The 19,753-nt window shown below is 49.3% G+C and overlaps 1 protein-coding gene across 9 annotated transcripts; it reads left to right on the top strand.

Annotated features, from left to right (window-relative positions):
• Positions 1-2,077: 2,077 nt before the first annotated feature.
• Positions 2,078-18,160, top strand: LOC134509233 (von Willebrand factor A domain-containing protein 5A-like). Of its 9 annotated transcripts, XM_063321713.1 has the most exons (19): positions 2,091-2,222; positions 5,492-5,673; positions 5,846-5,914; positions 7,274-7,521; positions 7,629-7,851; positions 8,214-8,359; positions 8,492-8,606; positions 8,784-8,911; positions 9,056-9,144; positions 9,401-9,545; positions 9,965-10,047; positions 11,274-11,388; positions 11,566-11,730; positions 12,017-12,120; positions 12,379-12,560; positions 12,725-12,931; positions 15,878-16,101; positions 16,414-16,537; positions 16,711-18,160. In XM_063321713.1, exons 3-19 carry the CDS (start codon positions 5,872-5,874, stop codon positions 16,827-16,829), a joined length of 2,460 nt encoding a protein of 819 aa, XP_063177783.1. In that variant the 5' UTR covers positions 2,091-2,222; positions 5,492-5,673; positions 5,846-5,871; the 3' UTR covers positions 16,830-18,160. The 9 variants fall into 9 exon arrangements, 6 of the variants coding, with proteins under 6 accessions (XP_063177782.1, XP_063177788.1, XP_063177783.1 ...); XR_010069264.1 differs by lacking the exons at positions 5,492-5,673; positions 16,414-16,537; positions 16,711-18,160 and adding exons at positions 13,294-13,529; positions 14,223-14,663 and having other exon boundaries at positions 2,078-2,222; positions 15,878-16,013; XM_063321712.1 differs by lacking the exon at positions 5,492-5,673 and having other exon boundaries at positions 2,078-2,222; positions 16,711-18,159.
• Positions 18,161-19,753: the final 1,593 nt, after the last annotated feature.

A 19,753-nucleotide genomic window follows, 5' to 3' on the forward strand; every position in this document is an offset into this window, starting at 1 on the left:
AGGAGGAAGAAGTGCCAGACAAAACATGTTATGAACTAACTGCAATCTCCATTCCCCATTCCCCTGGGCCACTCAGGGCGAATGAGGTAGAAGAGTCAGGGGTAAAGTTGAGCCTAGGAAGAAGAGAGGTGGTGGGAAGGTGGTTTTAGTTTTGTTTTTATTTCTCAGTTTCCTACTCTGTTATTGACAATAAATTAAATTCATTTCCTAAAGATGAGTCTCTTTTGCCCATGATGGTATCAGATGAGCAATTTGCCTGTCCTTATTTCCTCCCCCAAGTCCTGCTGAGAAAGAGGAGGGACAGAGCAGCTTGGTGTGCACCTGGCAGCCAACTGAGGCCTGTTATTAACCAGCCAGGGAGTAGGCTGGGAGTGCACAAGGAGTTAGGAGGGGACACAGCTGGGACAGCTGACCCCAACTGACCAAAGGCCTATTATCACGATGTCATATACCATATGACATCATGATCAGCCTATAAAGCTGGGGAAAGAAGAAGGAAGAGGGGAACATTTGGAGTGGTGTTGTTTGTTTTCCCAAGGAACCATTACATGTGACGGAGCCCCGCTTTCCTAGAGATGGCTGAACACCTGCCTGCCAATGGGAAGTAGTGAATGAATTCCTTGGTTTGCTTTGCTTGTGTGCGTGGCTTTTGCTTTACTTATTAAACAGTCACCTATCCTCTCCCAACACCTGGTGCACTCCCCGCCTGCTCACTGGTGGAGTGGGTATGAGGAGCAGAAATGGCCTTGACTCTGTGTAAGCACTGTTCAACAGTAATGAAAACATCTCTATATTATCAACGCTGTTTTCAGCACAAATCACAAATACAAAACATAGCCCCATACTAGCTACTGTGAAGAAAATTAACTCTATACAGCCAAAACCATAACAGAGAAGAAAATCCCTGAAAAGAAATTGATGAAATCTGGCTTACTGAAATGCCACAAGGTAGGAAATAGAAAATTTCACTGTTCCAGAAGCAAATCAGGGTCTGACCATGTCTGTTACTCCACAGTCATGCACATGGACATCTGACTACACTGTAGCTGCTCCTCTGACAAGATCATGCCCAAGCTACCTAGTGCACTTTGGTGACTCCGGCTCTCAACCTAAATAGTCTGTCCTCTGGGGAACAAGGAGATCTCGGTGCCCCTCAAGAAAATGGGACCTTGTCTTCTGATGTAGGCCCCCAGATTTCATTCATATCAGCACCCCTTCCATGTCTGGCGCTTTCGCATTCACTTTTCTGGAGGTGTATGACTCCAAGCAAGCTCAGCAATGTCTAGAATAAAGACACAAGATGGACATCTCTTCTTCCAAGTTTTTCTCACTGGTCCAAAACTGCCTTCCTACCTGTATCCTCTTGGACATGCTGAGGCCCGCTGGAAAAGGAAAAGTCAGGGGAGAGTGTCAGGAAGGCAGGGTGAAGTGCTTGTGTGGGTGCACTTTGGCTGCAGGAATGGGATGGCTCCCTGGTGCAGCAGCCACTTCTGCTTCTGGTGGGGAGGTGTTTCCCAACCGGGAACATGAGAGCCTTCCCCTGATCCCACCCCTCCCTCAGCTGCCTCCAACCCCCCCGCAGGGCAGGTGGTACTGGGCAGCTCCCCCTCCCCTGCCCACCCCGTGCGGCACTGCTGCAGTTCTCTCCCCAAGACGCCCCTGCCACACACGAGAGTCCTTTCCAAGGCAGCATCCACAGCTCAGAGCCCCCAGGACAGTCAACAACCCAGAGCATTGTCTCTATTAGTGCCCTCTGCTCCTCCCAGCGTGGGTCCCCAGTTTGGGCCCAAAAAGTACCCTCTAAGTGGGTTCCCCATCAATCCCGCTTTCTTCGGGGCTCCACTGACCTCCCAGAGCTGCCCAGTGACCTGGAGCACCCCTACGCCCACTGCCTCCTACCCATCCCAGCAGGCAGGGATGGCAGCATCTCCAGTGCCCCTACCTCATCCCAGCAGGCAGGGCGGGCATCATCCCTGGTTCCTAACTGCATATCCCAGAGTGCGCATTTGGCAGCATTCCCTTTCCTGGAATCTGGCCAGGCACTGCGGCTGTAACCGCAGCTCCCACCCGTCCCTGCTGCTTCCTGCAATGACGCAATGATCAGCCCTCCTCCTCCTCCAAGAGCGCCTGTGAACATCCTTTCCTGCTGCAGCTGACAGGTTTGAGTCCTGGGGCCATTCCCGTGTCTGCTCATTGCTCCTGCTGCAGGCTGCGGTTCCACGGTGAGTGCGTTTGTCTGTGCATCCATCCTTCCTTCCCTCCACGTGGAATGCATGCAGACCTGTTCTGTGTGCATGTGTGCTTTTGCCTGTCTGTGCTTGCCATACCCTGGCAAAGGCTTGGAGGCTTCCGTGTCTCCGTCTGTGTTTGCTGCCCCAAACTGCCAGGCCACTTAGTTCAAATGGTACCTACACATTTGGGATCTCTAAGGTCGCGGACAGCAGGCTATGGTCCAAATTCAAAATGAGGCACATCCTCCATCATGATATCTGTAAATTCAATCTCTTACCCTGACAGAAAATAATGTTTTATAATGATAACAGGGATGTCTGAGCATTCTGTTATTGGAATCCTTAAACGCAGTTGTCAGTAAACCAGGATTTCTACTAAGAACAAAAAACCACAGCTTTAGTTTTGTATCGATTTAGCAACTCTCGGTTTCATCAAATGGGGGCTATTTGCCCAGGAATTCCTCTGACAAAGGTGTCCTCCAGAACTTGGAGGATTATCCAAGTACAGCTTGAAGGATGGATGACTAAAGACAGAAGTCTCTGAGAGCACCAGAGAGAGAGAGTGTGTGCTTCGTTTTTTCATATGAGTAAAGTGAGGAGAATTATACCTGTCCATCTGTTTGGTGGTGAGTGAAGTCCAAATCCCTGGTGTTGGGTTTGGACCTGCTGGCTTTCCTTCATTCCTTTTTTTTCCTTTGACTTTTCTCACTCTCTGCTTTTGCTCTGGGCAGATCCCAAACTTCCACGAAAAAATTACCTTGATTCCTGTGGAGCTGTTTGAGATTCCTGTGTGTTAAGAAAAAGGGGCCATTAACTCAGAAGGTCTGCCTGGGGCAGCGCTGGCCCAGAATAAAAGAGTGCTGTTAATGCTGGGCTGAGTCAGGGTAGCAGGAGATGATTCTTCACCTGGGAACTAAAGAGACGTTCCTGATAGCCATTCCCTTGGAAATCCCACCCCAAGCAGGATCATCAAGGGTTCCTCACAGCTCTCTTGGGTGTTCTGTTATCGTGCCTGGGAGGGAACTGCATAATCATGCATTGCATCCTCCCGGCTGCAAGGTTAGAAGGACACTTTTCCACCCTAAGCCCCGATTTTCTTAACAGTCATCACTTTAATCCTGGGGTAATGGGGTGGCTTTCCATTACTTTGGGTTCCATCTGCCCCAGTACTTGCAGAGCCATCACCTGCTGCGTACTCTGCCGGCTCCGCAGTGGGTCAAGCAGAGTGTAAGGGCCTGTGCCCCCGCACCCCTTGTCCCCAGCCTCCCTGCCACCCATGCGGGGAGCACCTGCCCCTTCCCTGGGCTTGTTCGCAGGGAGCGGGGCGCAGTTAAGGATGGCGCCTCTTCCCTGTGACCGAGGGAGTGGCAGCTAGGGCCGGTGCCCTGTGGCTCGGTGCTTCCCTTCATGCCCCTGCCTTGGCCGTCTCTGTGTCCGGCGTCTGTGCAGAGCTGCAGGTGCTGCACTTGTGCCCCGACCCTGCTGGGGTCCCGAGGTCTCCCATCCCCCTTACCCCGTCACAAGTGGCTCATGTCTCAGCGGTCCCCGGCACTGGCCACCCCCTGCGCCCCCTGCCCCTTTTGCTGCCTGGGCCCCTCTTACACTGCTGGGCCTGCAGCTCCCACAGGGCCACTGCTTTGGCTCCAAGCATCCCCGTGACAGCGCTGAGCACATTACCAACAACTGAACACACCACACGTTTTTCTTGCCTTTTGCTTGCCCTACACTGTGTTTCTTGGTCTGCATTAATACTTCAGCCGGCCTGGGACATCCAGATAATCCCTCCTCACATTCCCAACTCACCAGGAAAACCATCTGGGCCAAGTTTCTTGTGACTGCCCCCCATGGCCCTGTGCAGGGACCAGCCAGGCTCTCAGTCTGTATCTTCCTAATTATCCCGTTTCCAGAAAAGTATTTTTCACTGGGACTTTCTGTCTGTGCAAAATGTTTTGCCCCAGGAGCCAGGTGCTTGTTCACTATGATCCCAGTAAGAAAGACACACAAATTCTGCAAAGTATCATTTGAAATACATTTCTTAGAGCCGACATGATAAAGACAGTATAGATAATCTTACGTCCCCTCAGACGCTGGGAACCCGGGTTGTGCAGCATCAAATGGGCCTCCGGTCAGTACACAGCATATTACAATGCGCATGTTCCAGAGCTGGCTCTTACAGTGAGATGGCTGAAGTTATCCTGCAGCCATGGGATTTGTGCAGCCCAGCACAGGTCTGAAGGCCAAGCTGAATGTGCAGCATGGCACAGTCCTGTCCTGTGCCTCCTTGGGTTAACTGCTATGTGGACCACCAAGTCCTTAATGTACAATGGTGTCCCCATCAGGATCACTATAGCACAGAATGCACATCCCTCCTTCCCTGCCTCATTCTACCTCCCTTCACATTCCCCTCACTCCTCATTCATTCCTGTGCCCCATTCTCACCCCCTCTTTTTGTGCCCTCTGGCAAAAGCCTTGCATTGGTTTAGAACTTAATCTGAATATATCTCGTTTTAAATACCTACATTTCTATATAATAATCTTGAAGTGAATCCTACTCTTGTGATAAGCAGAAGAGGCTCTTGCTCTTATTTAAATTTAGGGATGAGATTTAGTTGTTGAAACACGAGTGTCTAGTATAATTTTAGATGTCCTGTCATTTCCAAGATAGACACGTGATGCCAATATACATAGCACAGGACCTATGGGAGACAGCTAGATAGGATTTCCCCACCTTTGCAAGAAACGCTCAGCTGTTCTAGGGCTCCTCACTGCAAATGGCCCTCCTGTCCAATGTTTTGACAGTGGAGTTAAAGCTTTATTCAGTACTGGGAGACTTCCAGACCACTGACCTGTAGAAAGGCTTGTGGCTTTAGACGCCTCTCTTTATCTGCCTAATTGACAGATTAGTCACAAACCGGGCACCTTTTTATCACCCACTCCCTCACATTCCACACAACTGCATTTGCTCATCAATTCCTCCAACACCTTCCTGCCCCCCTCTTCCTTGGATGTGCATCCATGCATCCCAACTACAAATTCATTCATCCATTCCCCTCCCCAATTCCCCATACGTTCACTGTTTTCTGCCATTGACTCTTACTGCCACTAAATATAGCCCCCTCCAACTATCCAACTATGCCACTCTCCTCATACGAATTCGTGCATTCTTCCACTCATCCTCCCAGACCGTTCTTCGCCTGCTCTATCTTTCTGCTTCTCTGCCTATTTCTTCCTCTGTCATCATTGGTACTGGTGTCTTCCAGGTGCAATTATCACTCAGGCCCAAACGCATCCCGTGCCTTGTGTCTCAGACTTTGACACATCGTTGCGCCCACCTTCCCTGTGCTCCAATCTGATTTAAGTACCGCCACCCCACTGAACCGATAGGCATTTTTGACACCTGCAATTCCCATCCGACGCCTGTCTCCTACTAATCTGCTACCAGGTTGGTGACAGAGGGGCAAAAAGGATCCTGAGGTGGGATGTGAAGAAGCAAAGAGTCATCTTGTCCCATGTATGCGGGGGTAGCTCCGTACCTTGGAGCAAGGCAAGATGGAGGTGCCCTTTTTTTTTCCCACAAGGTCCTCATAGCTCACTTCATGCTCTTTCCCACACAGAAGCTGTCTTCAACTAAAGAGTTAAGATGAGGAAAAGTGGCATCCTGAGCAAAAGGTATATGTATAGAGGTGAGTTGGGGCCATAAAGGTGGCATCTGTGAGCAGTGGGGAAGATTTTATCTGGGAGAGCAATGTGGGAAGCAACTGATTTCTTGGGTCATTGACAAGGAGGCATACCTCACCATGTACTGGGAACTCAGGAGCAGGGCCTGTAGTCAGCCTTCACTTTTTCTGGACGACATAGTAAAAGATGTTTTTGTAAGTGTGATTTTGTAAGTGCTGAAGGCTTTCCAGGGAAACCATCACAAAGTGAGGGGATGATGCAGAAGAGACGTCTGGCACTATGGGATGGGGGGGCAACACTCCTCAGTGCTAGGATATTGCATCACCTCTACTGTGGTGCTAAATCATCCACTACTGAATTGTGTTGTGATACCTAGGTACATCACTTGATTGGTGAGTTGCATTGTTCCCTCCAGGTGAACTCTACCATCTTCTGTATACCATCCCCTTCCAAGACATTACAACAACTCCTGTGAAGGTCTTATACCTTCCTTTGCTAACTGTCCCTCTGTTCCTACTACAATGTTATGCCATTCTTGACTAAGACACTACTCCAACGCATTTTGCCATCAGGTTTGACACACCACTGATGCCAAACCTTGCCCTAATACGAGATGCTCTTCATCTCAAACTGCGTGCAAAGGTATGGAGAAGGTTGCCTTTCCATGGGCTGCTGTCATAACAGGAAGACAGATCATCAAATTTGCATGTGCATATTGTTGGCCTCAAATAAAACATATGCTACAGGTATGACAGGTGAGGAAGCGAGGTCATCAAGAAACATCTCCACTGCTGACAATGAAAAGGAGATGAAGTAACTTCCTGTGACTGTACCTCTGATGCCATGCTAAGTGCCCTTGGTATGGTCCCCCCTTCCCTTCCAGTAGTCCAAAATGAGTAGTATATCTACTTAAGTTGAAAATCAAGATAATCTCTTTGGAGCATTAGTCTCAAAGCAGGTGACAGCACCTGCTCCTATCTCTGAGATATGGTCTGAAGGTTTGAGGAGCTGCAGGGAACCTCCTGCAGTTTGCATGAAGCTCTATTGTGGGACTGTCACACTCTATGTGCTGGGGGACAGACAGACTCCTCTCAATGCCATGGAAGGCCTGAACTAAGATGAAGCACAACGCATTTAGGTGATCTGAGGGCACAGTTGTTGTGTGTTGGACAGAAAGGGGCTTAGAAAGATGGGAAACACATTGACAGCCTCAGGGACTTTTTATTACTATTTGTCAGCTTCTGCAACTGGCATTTCTGTGGCAGGTTTGGACACGAAATTTTTTCCCATTACAAGCAGACACCTCAAATTTAAAGTTTCCTACGTGCAGCCAGGGAATCTGACAGCTGTTGTGTCTTCCTCAGGCTTATTCCAGAGGGGAATATGGTTCTTTTCTTCCTATTCTGAAATGGAGCTGGAAAGTGTGACAGTAAATGTAACCATCCAGGACTTTGTGGCTGATGTGGTGTCTGAGCTGTTTTTCCGCAATACGCACCAAGTCCCTAAGGAGACCATGTTCGTATTTCCTGTGGACTCTGATACTGTTGTACACACCTTCTACGCTACCATGGGGGACACTCGCATTGAAGCAATGCTCTGGGAGAAGGAGGAGGTATTGGGACTGTGGTGAGAGGGGGTCAGCAGATTGGGATGAAGGGTGGAGGTGAGAGAATGGAATCCTGTGGAGGCCTGTGACACAATTTTCTCCCTCTGTGGCAGGCCCAGCAGCTGTGCAAAGCCACTTCAGGCATGGAGAATTTAGGATACCTGCAGAACCAGTGGGATCTTTGGGGTCCTGTGTTCGCTTGTTTCTTGGGGACCCTGCCTCCTAACAGCGAAGTGACCATCAGCCTGTGCTATGTCCAGGAGCTGCCAATGCAGCCTGATGGAGCTGCTCAGTTTTGCTGGCCACACGAGCTCTTCCCCCGGACAAACTACATTAGTGAGTGATCACCCAGGTGCATCCCCTAAGGAGGAACACATCACTGCCCAGCACCCCTCCTGGAGGGGACCCCTATATCTGCACACGTGCCTCAGTGAGAAAATCTGAATATTCCCCCTTGCACTTCATAGTCAGGAACTCCACAGGTCTCCCCATGTATCCCACAGGAAGAGATCCCCACAGATACCTATACAAACCAGTGTCTACAGATTCACCACCACCACCCCCCAACTAAGCACCACAGTGAGGGACATCTCAGAAGCTGCATTTTCCCCCTACCAATGACAAACTGTGCTCCACCATAGCTGTCTGCTGCCCTAGGGTCTCTTCTTTCATCTTCTCACACCTCTTTCTTTCTGCAGGATGGCATTCTTCTGAGGAGGAGACAGAATCTGAAAACCTGCACTTCAGCATCTGTCTGAATTCAGCCCGTGGTGTGTCCCATATAGCCATTAACAGCAGCTACACTCCTCTGCAATACACGACTCCAGATCAAACATCTGCTGTGGTACGGCCCTGCCAGATGCTAGAATATCAAAGGGGAAGAGGATGGAAGGGTCTGCAACCTGCTGATGTTCCTTAGGACTCCTCAGTCCTTTTATTTGTTTCTCTTTCCTCTCCACACCCTGCTTGTCCTCAGGTATCCTTGAAATGTCCACCCTGGATGCAGGCTGATCTGAACGTGCTGGTGTATTACAGAGGGTCTCACACACTCAGCGCAGTGGTGGAGAGGAGAGATCCCAAAGCCCCACCTGGTGAGTGAGGAGGGTGGAAGTGAGCATTAGAGAGAGGCTGTCAGGGAGCCTGGGAGTCTCTGAGGGGCTTTTCAGGCAATAGGTCAAAGCTGAGGGCTATGTGGAGGACAAAAGCAAAGAGACAGAGAAGAAGACTCCAACCTAAAAGTCCTCCTTGTTTCCCCCCACACACTCCAGGCTCTCTGCTGGGAGACCCTGTGGTGATGGTGACACTGATGCCCAGTATTCCTGAGGTCGAGCCCAGTCCAGGCCATCTGGGGGAATTTCTCTTTCTCATGGACTGCAGCCTCTTCCAGGATGCACAGGTACCACCGGAGGAGGTCATCAGGGAGAATTTTCCACGCTGGTCATGCCCAGCTGGTGGGGTTAGAGGCAAGCTACTTCACGTAGCCAGATGTTCTGCCAAGTTTCCCCATCTGAGCTCTGCTCATCCCTCCGTCTGTCTCCAGAACACCCTGCTCTTCCTCCTCAAGAGTTTGCCTCTGGGCTGTTACTTCAACATCTACAGTTTTGGGGCCACTTTCAAAGCCTTCTATCTGTGAGTTGCGGGTGATGATGGGGCAGGGCCAAGGGGTAAGTACAGTATGACTTTTCGAAGTGAAACTATGGGACAAGCTCTTGCTAGAGGGTAGTTATGGGGCAGGATATGTTGGGAGCAGTGAGGGGGTAAGTCCTCTTTTCAGGGTGCTTCTGTAGCACTGGTAATGAGGTAGGGCTTTTCTAGGGAGTGGCCATGTGAGGGTAGCTGTGGGCCAGGTTCTCTCCCCTCTGACACTCCAGGTGCCATCCCACAGGCAGAGTGTGGAATACACGCAGGAAAGCATGGACAATGCAGTGGGGCGCATCTCCTCCATCTGCCCTGATCTGGGGGGCTGTGACCTGTTGGGCCTTCTAAGGTTTATCTACAGCACTCCTCTCCTTCATGGGCACGCCCGCCAGGTATCAGGGGCCAAGTGGTTATGGGGAGGGGAATGAGTGTAAACAATGGGGTAAAGGTAGACGTCAGGGCTCAGGGTGAGATAGTCTGCTGCTGTTTGCACTGGGAGTTGGCATGGCGGGGGGGTGTCCTCATGGCAGAAAGTGACACCATCTTTGGTGTGGGCAGTGTGGGAGGGCTTCTGTGGAATTTGCCTGCACTTGAGGAAGGTGGATTTTCCTTGTGGGGTGCCCCTTTGTGCAAAGAGGTGGCCTGGTGTTAATGAAAGGAGACAAACAATCTCTTTTCCTGCTTCAAGGCCAGTGGGTGTGAGAGGGTAAGGGAGCAAACTGGGAAGGCTTCCTGCATTTTAGAAGGGCGTTTTTCCTCTACGGGGGTGCCCAGCCCTGTCAATCTTTGTTTCCCCTCCTCTCTCCCTCAGCTTTTCATCTTCATTCAAAGGAAGATCTCCAGTGAAGAGGAAGCTGTCATGGCTGAGGTCTACCGTTACCGGGACCACCACCGGTAATGGGGGAGCCCTGTTCCTGTCCCTTAACATACTAATTCACAACCTTCCCCTCCCCTTGACTGTCAGAGTGCTTCAAACGTTCTCTCAGATCCTAGCTTGCCACAGATATTCTCTTTACCTTGGTGGAACTTCAGCAAGGACACCCCCACATGTTTTCCTTACCTCACAAAGAATGCCTGTACTTTTCATCTAGTGAGTCTCCTGTCCCAAACTTTCCCTGCTCTTCTCACCACTTTTCCTCTTCCCTCTCAGCCTGCAATACCTTAACATTCTCTTTGGGCCCAAAACACATTCCCATGATCTCCCTGACCAGCAGGTAATGTTTCTCACCCCGAAGTGAATGGGGAAACTCCGAGTCAATTCCATTTCTGTTATGTACTATTACCGGTACAGGCTGGGGCTGACCTGCTGGAGAGCAGCTCGGTGGAAAGAGGCCTGGGAGTCCTGGTGGACAACAGGATGACCATGAGCCAGCAATGTGCCTTTGTGGACAAAAAGGCCAATGGCATCCTGGGGTGCATTAAAAACAGCGTGGCCAGCAGGTCAAGGGAGGTCATCCTCCCCCTCTACTCTGCCCTGGTGAGGCCACACCTGGAGTACTGTTACTGTGTCCATTTCTGGGCTCCCCGCTTCAAGAAGGACAGGGAACTGCTGGAGAGGTTACAGCAAAGGGCTACCGAGATGATTAGGGGACTGGAACACCTCTCTGATGAAGAAAGGCTGAGGGACTTGGGTCTTTTTAGTCTGGAAAAAAGAAGGCTGAGGGGGGATCTTATCAATGCTTATAAATACTGAAAGGGTGGGTGTCAGGAGGATGGGACCAGGCTCTTTTCAGTGTTGCCCAGTGACAGGACAAGCAGTAATGGGCACAAACTTGGACGTAGGAAGTTCCATCTCAACATGAGGAAAAACTTCTTTGCTGTGAGGGTGGCAGAGGCCTGGCACAGGCTGCCCAGAGAGGTGGTGGAGTCTCCGTCTCTGGAGACGTTCAAAACCCGCCTGGACACATTCCTGTGCAACCTGCTCTAGGTGACCCTGCTGTAGCAGGGGGGCTGGACTAGATGAAATCCAGGGGTCCCTTCGAACCCCTATCATTCTGTGATTCTGTAATTCTGTGATTAGAAGTATTCTTACCTCTCCAGATTTTGTCCTTTGTACCACTCTTGTCCTTCATACCTCTCACCTTTGTCCCATCTCTAACGTCCTCCTTTTTCCTGTACAGGTGTTTCTGTTTTCCTACTAACCGATGTGACAGCTTCAACCTTTCCCAGGCCATGGCCCTGGAGACCAAAGGTGAATGTGTGTGCATCCACTCTAGGATGGACATGACATCCGAGGTAATGACCCAGGTACCCCTCTGCTCTATTCAATACCTCCCATGGCTCTCCTAGACATGGAAGGCAATCTAGATACCACCATCCATTCAAACTCAGAGATCCACCTCCAACTTCTCCCCCCGCCCCAGAACTGGGAGTGAACCTGAGTGATCTGTGCTCTCTTCTTCCCCTTACCAGGCAGTGAAATGCTTACAGAGGGCATTGCAGCCTCTGGCAAGTGGGATCTCACTACACTGGGAACTTCCACCTGGCCTGGAGGTGTCAATGATCAGAAAAGCTCCTGACATGATCTTCCAGGGACATAAGAGCTCCATCTATGCCCAGATCCATGGGCAAACACAGGTGAGATTGATCCAGGAACGATATGCACTGGGGCAGGGCTTTCTGGAAAGTAAAGGACCCACTGCCTGCTTCATCTTCCCAGCACTCAGAGTCGTTCACCTCCACTATACCTGAGAGACACCATGATAGGGCTCTTCTGACCCCCCTTCTTTCCCTCAGAGACACCACTGCTGCTGCTCCAACCATGGACATCTACTACATTAATAGATCAGGCTACCTAGGTAGCCAGGCTGCCTGTGCCTTGCAGATGAATATTTCTGTCTGACTCTTTCCCCTGTGTCGCCAGGATCCAAAAGTGGGTGAGGGAGCTGTGACCCTTCAGTACCACGTGGGCAGCCAGTCCTTTGATTACACGCTCAGATTCTCACTGTCCCCATCAGCAGACAACAGGTGAGAGGGTAACACACTTGCCCATGAGTTCTGGAAGAGGGACAGCAGGTGTCCCTCTTCCTTCCCGCTTGCATCCTTCCTGCTGTAGCCTGAGGTGGGAAGAGGATCTGGGCATTCAGTGCTCCCCTGTTGTCCCCTCTGCCCTGACCTCGGGAGATGACCTGTGTGACCATTGCCCCGCTGCTCCCTCCTCTTTACTCCACGTGTCCTGCGCCCCTCTCCAAGGTGAAGCCAAGGACTAACTCCCTGCCCCTGCAGGCTACCTGTGCACCGCATGGCCATGATGCACCTGCTGTGGAAACTGGCCTGGGAAGGGACAAGCAGGACAGAGAAGGATATCTGGCACAATGCAGTTAAGTCCAGCCTCAGCCTGGGGGTCTTGTCCCCCTTCACATCCATTGTGGCAGTACGCATGAAACAGAGGGATGCCTGGCACCACGGTAAGGCCAGAAGCAGTGGGGACAGGACTGGGAGGGGAAAGTGGGGCTTGTTGGTCTGATGCCTCCTCACCATCTGCAGCCCTCTATCGTGTGGACCTGACCACCCTTTTGGCTATCTCTAGTACCTCTGGATCTAACCCCCATCTCCTTGCTTCTCTCCCCAGATTCTTTGCCTCCAGACTCCTCAATGTTTTTCTCTCCCTCTTGCAACCTGGTTCCCTGCCAGCTGCTCTGGTTAAGTAGCTTCAGGCCTGCGTTGTTCAAGTCCACCAAGTTTTGGATGGTCCAGAAGTGCCAGTTCTTGCTTGACATACTTGATCGCAAAACCCCGGACACTGAGGCACTCACTCAGCTTTCAGCAACCTGTAAAGGTAAGGAGAAACTTCTCAGCCAGGCATTCTCAAAATGTATTGGTCTAGGGTTGAACTCCCCTTTCAGCATTTATCTTCTCACCAGACTTCTTGATTGTCATTGTGCTGGGGACAGATGGAGTGACAGACTAAGCAAACTCCTACATCTCAATTCTGGGCTGGAAATTGAGAATCAAATGCCTTATTACTTTTCTGAAGTAACCTTATTCTTGTCTTCAGCTATCCTTAACTCCATACCCAAACACTAAGTTCGTCACAAAATATCTGCATGAATCTTTAGCTTTATCCTCATACAGTTCAGCAAAAATGAGCCAGCTAGCGCAGCGTTTGCACAGCAGTTTCCGTACTTCCTTTTCTTCCAGCCTTCTGCTTGTCCAGGTCTCATCTTCTGATCTCCAAGGATCACCTGCTGGGAACTTCTTGTGATTTCTGTTGACGAGTGTTAGCTTCTGTAGACTTGTACTTCAGTCATCTCTAACGATCGGCTTCTGCTGACTGTTTCCACATCAGGGAGTGTGTCTGCTTACTGTTTTCAAGAAACTTCTCACAGTGGGAGAAGGTGTCAAGCACTTTTTCAGCTGGTGTTGCAATATATCAGGTAGGCAAGAACTTACAGCTAGTTAACAGAGACATAGCAGTTGTCTCAGCAGTTAGTGCAGCAGGGATGCAGAGGGGTCCATCAGCTGTTCAATCCTGTGTGGGGCTGAGTGAAGCTTGTGCAGCATGCGACACAACACCCTCTCCAGCACTAACTGGTGCATTTACCCTTGGTACATTGGAAGCCTCAGGCCAGACAGACCATAAAAGTAAGATAGTGCTGCCTAGGTCCTGAACTGAAGAGAGAAGAAGCTGGTGTTTCACCCTGGGGCTGGGGCAGAAGTGCCCTCCTCTATTGGAGGTATGTTGTGGTCAAGGCTCGGACTTGCTAACTGGAGGAGCTAGAAGGAAGAAGTAAGCACACTGCACACTGTCAGGGTGAATGAAGAGGAGATTGTCCTGTTTTTTATGGAAAGTCTGCAGAGAAAAAAGCCTGAGTTATGTGAAGCAAGGAGGATGGAAGATCTGGAGGATGTAGTGAAAAGAGGGAAAGGTACCTTGTGGCTTCTGACAGTAGGGGGAAGGCTTCTGCTCAACCTGCAGACCTACAGCTTCAGAGTAGGTATAGTGCCTGGGCACTGGTGAGGACAAACAAGGCCTGTCAGGAGAGGCATCCAGAGCCAGCTGAGCCTGAACCTAGTGTCCAAGCAGAGGGGAAAGGCATGTCATAGTTACTGGAAATTGTCTCCTGCAGGGGATGGACACATATATCTCACATATAACCTCACACTTCCGGATGCTCATCAGAGGCCAGGACTGAAGAATCTGCAGAGACTGCCAAGGCTATTACCCATTGCTGCTCTTCTCTGTGGACAGCAATGGCACTAACAGGGATAACCTGGAGCATATCATGTGCAATTATGGAACCCTGTGGGAGAGGGTGAAGGGCATGGGAGCCCACATGGTGTTCTTCAGTTCTTCCAGTGAAAGAAAAAGGATTGGTAGAAATTGACTCATCCTACAGGTCAATTGGATGCATAGCTGGTGTCACATGCAGGACTTTTACTACCATGACTGCAGGACCCTCTCTGAGGAACAAGTGTTACTGAAAAGGAACAGGATTGGTCTGACCACGTGGAACAAAAGTGCCCTTGCAAACAGGCTTGCAAACCTAGCAAGGAGGACTGTAAAGCAGGTTTGTTGAGGAAGGGCTACAGTAATCTGAAGAAAAGTGGGGGCACAAGGGGTTGAGAAGATGTGTTTACGGGACAGGAAGACAGGGAAGCCTCTCATACTTCCCTGGCACCTCTGGCACCTCTCCTATGAAGACAGGCTGAGAGAATTGGGGTTGTTCAGCCTGGAGAAGAGAAGGCTCGAGGGACACCTTTTACTGGCCTTCCAGTATTGGAAGTGTGCCTACAAGAAAGATGGAGAGGGACTTTTTACAAGGGTATGTAGTGATAAGACGAGGGGTAATGGCTTCAAATTGGAAGAGGGTAGATTTAGATTAGATATCAGGAAGAAATTTTTCACTATGAGGGTGACGAGATACTGGCACAGGTTGCCCAGAGAAGTTGTGGAGGTCTGATCCCTGGAAATGTTCAAGGCCAGGCTGGACGGGACCTCTAGTGGGAGGTGTCCCTGCCCATGGCAAGGGGGTTAGAACTGGGTGATCTTTAAGGTCCCTTCCAACCTAAACCATTCTATGATTCTATGGTTCAGGTAGTTACAGAGAGCGACAAGGTCTCCCCGTCAGCCTCCTTTTCTCCAGACTAAACAACCCTAGTTCCCACAGCCGCTCCTCATAAGGCTTGTGCTCCAGACCCCTCACCAGCTTTGTTGCCCTCCTCTGGACATGCTCCGCTCCAGCACCTCAGTGTCTTTATTGTACTGAGGGTCCTGAAACTGAACACAGTATTCAAGGTGTGGCCTCTCTGGTGCCGAGTACAGGGGGATGATCCTACTCACCACACTGTTCCTGATACAGGCCTGGATGCTGTTAGCATTCTTGTCCACCTGGGCACACTGCTGGCTCATACTCAGTCGGCAGTCGACCAACACCCCCAGGTCCTTTTCCACCGGGCAGCTTTCCAGCCACTCTTCCCCAAGCCTGTAGCACTGCATGGGGGAAGGAGTAACATTAGTGATGCTCATGGGAGGAATTAAGGGTGTTCAGAGGGAATTATGCTGAGTGAACTAGAGCTTATAGGGCAGATTTTTAGTATGCTTATGAAGGACTGGGAAAATCTGTGGATGCTCTGGGAGGGATGCTTGTGGAGGACTAGAAAAGATTGGGAAAGCACAGAGACGATGGCGCATATCTATTAAGTGTATCTGGAGAAGGCAGAATTTAAGGTTATGAGCTGTTGCCTGTCTCATATGAGCTACGTGGAAGTTTTTGTCTTCCAGACCAGAAGCCTCCTCCTGAAGAGCAGCCAATGGAAGAACCAACAGCATTTAAAATGAGTTGGGACTGGACAATCTCACCACTGTCAACAAGACTGTGCGACTTCTCTAGGCTTAGGGTAGTGGTGGCACTCCAGAAAGCAAATGGCTCCTGGGCCCTCACCACAGCTCTGGCCTCTGCCCTGGGACTCAGCAAGGCTGATGTTGAGCTACAAAGGCCCAGTGCGGTAAGCAGATCAAGGGCAGGAGTGAGGCACTGTCATGAGCTGAACCTTCCTCTGCTCCAAGTTTCCAGTCTAAGCTGAACTGAGAGGAAGAGATCAAAGCAGTTGGGATATAGAGCCTCTTTGCTTGTGGAAGCGGGGTATGGGGGCTGTGGGGCAGAATCCGCAGAGACACCTGGGAACTTTCCCTGTGAGGATTTCAGAAGCTTAGGGATTTTCTGTGTACATGTGGAGGTCTTACTTTTTAAATGTGCTGGTTTAGGTTTGATCTTTCTTTTTCTTTCTTCCACCTGATTGTTCCGGTTTCCCCCACAGGATGTGCAGCCAACTGTCTGGGCAACAGTTTTGGCTTTAGTCTGGTTGCATCAGTATAAATGGAAAGTGTCTTGGTCAGAGATTCTGGAGACCAAAGCGCGTAGCTGGCTGCGGGACCAAGCTGGTAAGAAGATTTTATTGGGAGGAGTCACGCTTTGGGCCTTCCCCACCAAATCTACAGCTGAGAGCTGTTGACCCATGTCCTTCTTTCCCAGTGCTCTTGCATGGCTATTTGTCAATACACAGCCTTTCCTCACTGAGTTGTTGTCACCCTCTACTTTTCCTCTCTGCTTACAGAGGTTCAGCTGGATGCATGTCTGGAGGCAGCAAATTCCCTGCTAGGCTGCTTTGTGGAGCCCACCATCTTCAGGATTCGAACTTACCCTGTTACTGCGGGCGGGCAACAAGCTGTGTAGGAACACAGCCAGAACAGCTGACCCAAACTAGCCCAAGGCATATTCTGTAGCATTAACATCATGCCCTTGCGGGAGTGACTGAGTGAATGGCTGCGTGGGTGCTCAGATGCTGCATGGGGCCAACCCACTGCAGCTGACTTGTTCACACATATGCTCTCCACCATAATATGCGAGTTTCCACTGGGCTCTGAAAAATAACCCTAAATACATACACTAAACTTTGCTTCATTTTTCCACATTCTGCTTTTCTCTGAGGTTTACCCACACAGTCATCTGCTGAAAATACCAGATCGCAGGGAGAAAAGTTGTGCTCAGATACAACAGAAAAACACCTTCTACATGAATCAAGCTATCTATCTATCTGTCTATGTATGTACTTTTTTTCTGCCTTTTATAGAAATGTAAGATCAATATTATTTGGTTTTGCATATTCACTCATCCCCACAAGCTAGAGGATTTTTTTTTGTTTTGTTTTGTTTATTTTTAAAGGGGTCAAATATAGGGGTGGATTTCACCGTATCACTGTAGGGCCTACCGTAGTTGCCCAGCGCCATTTCTGCTGTTCTGAGGTATCTGAAACACCTGCCAGATAGGAGCCAGGATATAAAGGACTGATTTTCTGAGGTGGCAGGTGGAGAGTGAATGGAATACCATGTGTCATGGGATTCAGTTGCCTATATATGGTTGTTCTAGGATTTTCAAGTGTATTTGGTTTACATGGCAAGGTTTCAGTAGCAGTGGGTTTGCAGGGGTGACCTCTGTGGTAAAAGGCTGCCCCATGCCAGTCACAGAGCATTCCAAAACAGACCCACTGCTGGCCAAAGATGAGCCAATCAGCAAAGCTGGTGGCGTCCCTATAAAAGCATATTTAAAAAAAGATAAAAAATGCCACACAGCCAGAGAAGGAGGGGGGGAAAAAAAATGAGAAAAGCAGTGCAAACACCAAGATAAGAGGGGAAGGAGGAGGCATTTCCCTAAAGTCCATGGTAGAGCAGATATTCATGCTGCAGCCCATGGAGGGCCCCATGCAGATGGATGTTTACTAAAGGACTTGCAGACCATGGAGAGGACCCATGCTGGAGCAGAAGAAATGTGTAAGGAGGAAAGCGCATCAAAGAGAAAATGCTATGTGTTGATCACAGCTCCCTGTGTTCCATCCCCCCTGTACAGATGGCAGGGGCATGGGGTAGAGGAGAAGGCAGGAGCTAAGGAGTGAAACTGAACCTGGGAATATGGGGACAGGGGGGAAGAGTGGTTATGTTTTTGGTTTTGTTTCTCAGCATCCTATTCTATTTTTAATTGTCAATAAATTATATTAATCTTGCCCAAGACAAGTCTGTTTTGCCTGTGATGGTAATTGCCAAGCAATCTGCCTGTCTTTTTCTTGACCCGCATTAGTTCATCTTATTTTTCTCCTGCTGTCTTATTGAGAAAGACGAATGAGAGAATAGCTGTATGGGCATCTGGCAGCTAGCCAAGGTCAAACCCTAAGAAAAAAAAAAATCATCATATTTTAACAGTGGTTACTTTTCTACATCTACACTTTTTATACTGATTGTTTGGGAAGTTGAATCTCACACTTAAGATTAGATCAAACTTACCCCATATGCATGGATGGTTACAGTATCCCAGAAATCCCCCAAAATATTAACACAAAGTTGATTTTCTACCCCACAACCTTTTGATGGCTTCCTGGACCTCCTTATTTCTCAAGCTGTATATAAGGGGATTAGGATCACAGTTTTATAGCAGGTGGAGAACGCTTAATTCAGATATAGGGAAATACTGGTAGGTAGTAATACACACATGATAGCAAGAATCCCATAAAAAGTAGTGACCACAGTGAGGGGATATGAACTAGTACAAATGGTTTTCTGCAGCCCCATTTTGGCCACCAAAAATCAAATTCAGCTTCAATACAATGATCACCAGGGTGACTGCAAAGGCAGTAATTCAGAAAAGAGCTTTGAGCGCTGAAAAAATATTCCGGTTCATTATAGCTGTATAATGAAGAGGTTTACAGATAGCTAAATAGCAATCACACAGCATCATGACTAATCGAAGACATTCAGTTCCTCCCAAGGAGACAAACATATAACTGTGCAGTATAGTCCCTGAAAGAGAGGCTTCTCCTCTGTGAGGAAATTGGTTAGCATCCAAGGAACAGTACTGTCTGTATAGCAGGTCTCACAGAAGGAAAGACTACTCAAGAAAAAATAAATGGGGTTGTGGAGGCTTTAGTCAGCATATATGGCAAGAGGGAGAAGAGTGTTCCCAGAAATGACTACAAGTCAAAAAAGCAAGAGCAATACAGAGTGCCGTCTGGTTAAAATCCCAGTGGACTGAATTCTGTCACAGAAGTTCTATTCCTTGGGTCAGCATGTAGAAGGGATCAGGAGGACAGAGACAATGTCATACAAATGAAAACTGTAGGAACTTAGGGAGAATTACTACAATGACTTCACTCCAACCTTGGCGAGAGTCTGACATTCAGCAAACTAGATTTATCTTCCTCACTAAGACAGCATCACTGTGTCATCGTTTAACCCCAGCCAGCAACTAAGCACCACACAGCCAGTAACTCACTTCCCCCTGCAGTAGAATGGGAGAGAGAATCAGAAGTACAAAAGTGAGAAAGCCCGTGGATTGAGATAAAAACAGTTTAATATGTAAAGCAAAAGCTGTGCACGCAAGCAAAACACACCACGGAATTCAGTCACTGCTTCCCATTGGCAGGCAGTTGTTCAGCCATCCCAAGGAAAGCAGTGCTCCATCACACATAATTGTTCCTCGGGAAGTCAAACACCATCACCTAGACGTGTCCCCCCCCCCTTCCTTCTTCTTACCCAGCTTTATACGCTGACCATGACATCATATGGTATGGAATATACCTTTGTTCAGTTGGGGTCAGCTGTCCCAGCTGT

This window comes from Chroicocephalus ridibundus, unplaced genomic scaffold (assembly GCF_963924245.1).
Source record: "Chroicocephalus ridibundus unplaced genomic scaffold, bChrRid1.1 SCAFFOLD_219, whole genome shotgun sequence".
NCBI lineage: Eukaryota > Metazoa > Chordata > Aves > Charadriiformes > Laridae > Chroicocephalus > Chroicocephalus ridibundus.

Excerpts from the sequence above, each read along its gene's own strand:
- LOC134509233 (XM_063321712.1), top strand. The coding sequence starts at position 5,872 with ATGAGGAAAAGTGGCATCCTGAGCAAAAGGTATATGTATAGAG. Across the intron at positions 12,121-12,378 it reads TCCCCATCAGCAGACAACAG|GCTACCTGTGCACCGCATGG; the intron begins GTGAGAGGGTAA and ends CTGCCCCTGCAG. Across the intron at positions 16,538-16,710 it reads CTGGCTGCGGGACCAAGCTG|AGGTTCAGCTGGATGCATGT; the intron begins GTAAGAAGATTT and ends CTCTGCTTACAG.